Raw genomic sequence first — 6,432 nt, forward strand, 5'->3', positions numbered from 1 at the left:
ACGACGCTGCACTACACCCAATAAGAAGTGTCGTTTACATCTCGTTGGTTTTGATTGGCTGAAAGGCTTAGGGAAAAGCAGGGTTTGAGTGGTGTTGGGCGCCACCTAGAGTTCAAGCCAATAAATTAATTAACGTGGTTGCGTCTTTTGAACTTGTGTGAGCAGAACAAGGACAAAAGTAGCTACTAGCTAACGATGTCGAACAGCACTCGAAGTTCGCTTGAAAGCTTTTATGATATCGGTCCATGTGACTCGACACAGACTAGTTCAATTGCCGATCAGCTAAGAGCAGTGACGGACACAGAAATGTGTATGGTAGACTATAAGAATTGCAGTGTTCTCCAATGCATGACATGCAACACAGTGCTTGGAGACTCTCTCGGCATCTGCGGGGAAGTCCAGAGCCTCCAGAGTATCATTTGTTTAAGTAAGTTGTAATTTACCTCATTTTAAAAGCATGCAGACTAAAAAACGTTGCAGGTATAGATTCAGTCATGAAAAGGTTTGTAAAATACACCAAACACGTGGGTGTGTTGTAATAATGTTGTAATAATCTCTGCAAAGACATTTACATTTTTCCCTTTGCAGATGTTACTGAGGATGTGAGGGTGAATAAAAAGCTGGATATGAGTTTGAAGGGTAAACTGGCTTCCTCGTGAGTATTTCTTTCTATTGATCTCAGCCGCTTCAGCTCACGTCCAGCATGTGTTTTTGATGTCCCATTGTGATTTCTCTATCTGTAGCACCTACCAGGTCCTTCACTGTGCTGGTTGCCATGGAACTGTTGGCCTGGTTCTTCACTCCACCCCAGAGCACCTGTCTGCTTTACGAAATCTCTTCCTTTTACGAAAAGAGCTCATCAACTGGTGGGAGTAGTTTATAATAATAATGTGCACACTTAATATAAATCATAGGATTCAATGTTAGATATTTTTTTAATGGTTATATATTTTTTATTTTAACAAATGTTTATTTTATTTTAGTTACATGCTAAAAAGTGGCACATGTGTTAAAGCCTCCAAAATCAACTTCAAACACAGACTCGTGGACAAAAATATTAACGAGGTTTGTATTTATGTACTCATGCATTCACTGCTTATTGTACAGAAGGAGAGCAACATTATATTCATTAAATTATATTTTAGGTTGCTTTAACAGCTGCTCAGCTTAGTTGGATTGAACATTGTGGATTTTATTTCTCCTTTTTCTAGCTGAAGCAGCATTTACAAGCTCAACTGAAGCAGGTGACGATTCTGGAGGGAATGATGGAAAAATTGTCCACACACAATGTAAACTAAAGAAATGGCTGGTGTGGAATATGTACAGCTTTCTTGTTGAAACAGTGTTGTAATAAAGTATTTATATATTTGTATGATGTATTGAATAGAAGTTTGGTTCTTCAAAAATGCTTAATGTGGGAAATATTAACTAGCTTGGTTATTACTATGTTGCATTTCTTTATTTACATTGTTCAGAGATATATTATGATAAATAAAAAATGTTTTAATATTGCAGGAAAAATGTCTTGTGATCTCTTACACTACCGAAAAATATAACACTGAAGAAAGGAAACACATTTTATGATTGGCACCATGCTGCTTTTTTATTGCTAAAATGTAATATTTTGTACAAAATCATGCGGGGTGCATCTGTAGTGCATAGATCAGACTAAGTATAGAGTTCCACATTCAGAGGCAAAATCGGCAACACAAATTAGGTCAGCAAAGCATATAAACTGCATTATTTGCATTGAATAAGAATAAGCTGTCAAATTTTATTTTTATGTTTTTTAACAATTGTTAAGGCTTTGCTAAAAACTTATTGTATCCGACTTTGCCTCTTGAATCACTGACTCGTAACAATTTCATTTATCATACAACATTCAAATCCAAAAAGTAAAATTTCTTAATGAATACACCTGTGAATAATTTACAGTAGAGATAAACCTTTGGGATTTCATGCATTTGAAAAAGAAAATCACAACATTGGTCCACTCATAGATTTAGTTATCACATTTCTGCATAAATATGTTCAAGCCAAGCTCAATTATTGCATGCAGCACAAAACATTTCTTATCCACTTCTACCATGCATCAGCAAATGTTATTTTTTGCACTCTTATTAAAAATACATGTAAATTCCCAAATGGATCCTCGGTTTTGTGGATGTATTGTAGTACATTTTATTTACCCAGGATTCACTGGTATAATGAATCATCAGAGTGTCTTCAAACTACTACCCAGAACACTGCTCATATTGCTGACAATGAAAATAAGCTGTAAATAAGCTACAGCTTATGTGCGTTCCACAATGGTTTGTATGTAAACATGCAAATTCAATAGAAGGGCATAGGCCCTGCATATATATATTTTAGGGCCTAGTTCTTTATATTAATATTTGTCACACCCTCAGTGCTACCTTCACATATTTATTTGGTGTCCGTGAAAAATGGGACTGTTTTGTTCTATGAAATGTATATAGTTCCGTATGAGTGATGGGATGTTCTGGATAAAACACTTACCACTATCACAAATATGCTACAGATTTCTATTTCACAAACACCACTAAACTGTTCTGACACTATAATTCATGCATGAACTGATTATTGCTTCTAAATCATGAACTTAATACACATCATGGCTTGCATATCTTCGAGTATATTTAAAAATATAGTTTGCATTCCAGTCATTGAGGTATTTATCTACATTACAATGCTTTGATAATTGCTTTATGCCACTTAATATTCTACATGTTACTTTAAAATCAAGAGTTTCTGCTACTAGGAATAATCTACCCACAGCTCTAGTCTGAGACAATAATACCTGATGGAAAATGCAATATTAGAGGTATGAATACAAACACAGTTCTAGGTTACCCTTTCTAATCAGGAAGAGAGTACTGTATTCTCCTTTGTGTCTGGTTATTACAGACCACAAAATAAAAAACTTTCAGGATGTACCATTTTAGTAAAAGTCTGTTTCCATAATAAGGATTTATCTTGAAACAGGTATTGAATGAAACTCTTCAACACGTCATATCTTCTAACAAGACTTTTTTTTTTTTTTGCCCGTTAGAGACTTCGTTTTGATCCATCACTATTTTGGGCCCAGAACTTAATTTTTTACAGTACAAACTAGGACAAACTCACACAGTGCTTTTGAAACATACATGTATTTCAGCATGGCTAGCCGCACGCCAATACCAACCGCCATTTTTTCTAATCCTCAGCATGCTACAGCACATTATTATTAACTAATAGTGATTACCCATGAAAAAACAACCGTGTTTGTCAATTAAAAACTAAAACAAACTAACTCTGAACAAGTGAAAATGACTCACCTAGTCGCTTCTTAATCAAATCGATCCAGGTGTGGATGCTGCATCCATGGTGGTTACTATAACTAAATCTTTGTCTGCCTAATTTTATTTTCTAAACGACTTTATTATAGCATATACTGAATGTCACTACGACTATTAAACTCAGCAAGCATCGCTACCGTACATGCATGGCCACGTTTATGCTGGCACTACAAATCCCGCCACCTTAAAGCAAGCGGATGAAACTATACATCATTTAATGGAAGACATTGGTGATTTTGTTGTTTTTGCGAACAACTTGTCACTTGTTTGTACAATATACATATTCATCTCAAAACAAGACAAAGGAAATAAACAAATATTGCACATTTCCCACACTGAGGCCTCACTACTCTTCTTACTGCGTACATAACACTTTTATTTCTACCAATCTGTATGATAGAAACCACTATACAAACAGAACAAACATTAGGTGCATTTTCTCCTTACAGATGAAGTTAATTTCCTATTTTCACAGTGCACTGTAGCTAAGGATCGAGCACAGGCTGTGTCAGATACCCAGAAACCAACTTCCCATAATCTATTTGAGATGTTACATTAAAAGCACACTAAACTATTAGCAACTATTTTCGACCGTTGTGACCAGGGCCTAACATGTAACCATTCTTCTGCCTTTCTTCAGGCCTAATGAGAAGGATAACCATGAGAATGTTACTGGATGAAAGTGACGTGTTTATCTCGCCCTGCATGTTCTCCTGGAGAACATATAGGACAAATACACAACCAGTGAACTTTAAGGTCTCTAATCGTTTTTAATCCTACACCTATTCATAAGGTAATGTACAAGAGAAGAAACATCATCACTCCTCTTCTATCGGACCACCAAAACTATTTGACAGAGACAATGACTATATTTATGTAACGGCGAGAAAAAGAAATGTGAATATAGTTTGATCAGAGCGCTTGCTGTGTGGGTCTGAGCTGTGGTAACTTCTGAGGTAGTAAAATAATTATATTTCATTATGTCCTGCATCTCACCAGCACCCCACCCCCACTAGAAAGGTTTAACTGTGAAATTTATAATGCTTATGCTTGGGTCAGCGTGCCACTGTCTATCTTGGTATGTCAGTACAAGTACATAGAAAACATGAAGAACGGTTCATGGTTTTGCTAAAGCACCAATATGAGTTCAGAGATGAGAGGAAAAAAAAACATTTAAGAGAGCTTTCTGTCTACAGTTTGTCGTCTCATTTTCAGGCATTTTCAGAGACTAAATAAATGTCCAAGCAGTGCTTTACTCGTAGGTTTGAAGCTAAGCTAAGTTATGGAAATAGTCAATTGAGAGACAGGAGCTGGGACGTGTCTAGGCACTTAGTCTGCAGAAAATAAAATTGCTGGATGAAGCTACTTCATCTTGCTTGCAAGATTTCGTTTTTAAACGTGCATTTGTTTTACCTGCAAATCAAGTGCGCTTTTGCTCTTTCCATTTTCACTTTCTTTTAACTCAACCTGCAACTATATAAATACTTCACTGGATTTATTTATAACAAATATGACCAGACGATGGTTCTTTACTGTGGCACAATCATGTTGTTATTTAAGTTTTTTGGACACATGAAGAGTTTATGGTTCTTTCATAATTAAAAACAACTTCAGTTGTCATCTTCAAAGTGCAGAGATGATATGTTCTTAGACCAGGGACAGTTGATGTGCTGAACAAACACTTCCCTGAAATAACGCTGGAGGAAGGTCAACTTGTCGGGATGGAGGGCAATTTGAAGAACAAAGACAAGACGGTCTCATCTGCAACAGATCAGATAAGGCAAGGAAGTAAGCCCAACAATGACAATATCGATTACTCTCTTTTATTTTGATGTACCGATATTGATTATTAAATCCAAAGATTGATCTTTTAGTCTATGCTGTTTTCTGTTGATTCATGAACAAAACTTCTCTAAACATTATTTATTGCACGCCTCCAATTCAATAATCACAATATGCTTTGTGCTTTGTTACTTTTGATACGAAACAGTCTTAAGTTAATGAAATTCTAACAATAAATATTATTTTTATACTTTTTATTTAATGTGGAGTGGCAGAAGATACGTTGAAGAAACCATAATCGTAATCGCTTAATCTTTGTTTCAACCACGGAAACAATGATTATGTCACATAACATTACATTTACCTCAGGAAAGGCATTTCATGTCCATAACTCGTCAGTTATCTTGAAAGAAAACCACTAAAATGCTAAATATTATGTACTATATCACATATTCATTCTTTATATTTTTACTGAACCTGTTAGTGATGTCTTATTATAACTTATAATATTATAGTAATGTACCAAATGCCAGGGTTGCTTGTGTATTTTACAGAATTAGTTGAGAGAGAGAGACTTGAAAATTGACGTACTGAACCTGATAATTCTCCAAATTAATTGAATGTAAATGTAAATCTGAATTAAATCATATCAAGAGCTTTTGAAGCTGAATCAAATTAAATCTGTGTCAATACCTAATCCCAAAAAGGAAGTATCTTGTGTTATTTCTGCTGAACAAACTGACCTACCTGGTCATGAGTTCCTATCCGGACTGTTCCTTTCTCTTCTTGTTATGACATATGAGGGCCACTGTTTTGATAAGACAAAGCATGTTAATTAATCTCTGCATTTTCCTTATAATAGTGTAGCCATTAGTTCTACTGCACTTATGGAAGGAATGGAAAAAAGTTGAATATTAATGCACAATCAAATAATGTGCATCTCGACTCCTGCACAATGCATGACCATCTACCTAGTGACGCAAGTGCTGGAATGCGAAACTGCAACACAAAGATTAGACAAAGCCAAGCTCTTGTAGTACAAGTCAATGCTTATCGTGCACTTACCGTCTCCGGTGATCTCGTGCTGGTATGGAAGCGAGTGAACTGGAGCGAAAAGTCATCCCTATCATACTCGTTGGTTGGAGTACAACGGGCCAGGCTCTGAAATGTTCAGTGAGCCTGGCCCCGCTGCGCTGCTGCGGCAGTGGACTGCACGCTACGCCATTTCAGTCCCGTCACCGTGTGCTGGTGCTGCTCTCCCCCAATGCAGCGGCGGCCGCGCTCTTCCGGC

General features: G+C 36.4%; 1 protein-coding gene and 1 long non-coding RNA gene across 2 annotated transcripts; one reads left to right on the forward strand and one right to left on the reverse strand.

The window, feature by feature from the left end:
• Nucleotides 1–55: 55 nt before the first annotated feature.
• Nucleotides 56–1,511, forward strand: oip5 (opa interacting protein 5). Its single transcript, XM_082153869.1, has 5 exons — nucleotides 56–427; nucleotides 589–655; nucleotides 744–866; nucleotides 984–1,065; nucleotides 1,212–1,511. Exons 1-5 carry the CDS (start codon nucleotides 196–198, stop codon nucleotides 1,296–1,298), a joined length of 591 nt encoding a protein of 196 aa, XP_082009995.1. The 5' UTR covers nucleotides 56–195; the 3' UTR covers nucleotides 1,299–1,511.
• A 65-nt stretch (nucleotides 1,512–1,576) lies between these two features.
• Nucleotides 1,577–6,432, reverse strand: LOC309486527. Its single transcript, XR_014201580.1, has 3 exons — nucleotides 6,207–6,432; nucleotides 5,889–5,949; nucleotides 1,577–5,120 (listed from the first exon to the last, which is right to left on the reverse strand). It is a non-coding gene; the product is annotated as an uncharacterized lncRNA (long non-coding RNA).

This window comes from Leuciscus leuciscus, assembly GCF_965113295.1.
Source record: "Leuciscus leuciscus genome assembly, chromosome: 22".
Classification (NCBI taxonomy): Eukaryota; Metazoa; Chordata; class Actinopteri; order Cypriniformes; family Leuciscidae; genus Leuciscus; species Leuciscus leuciscus.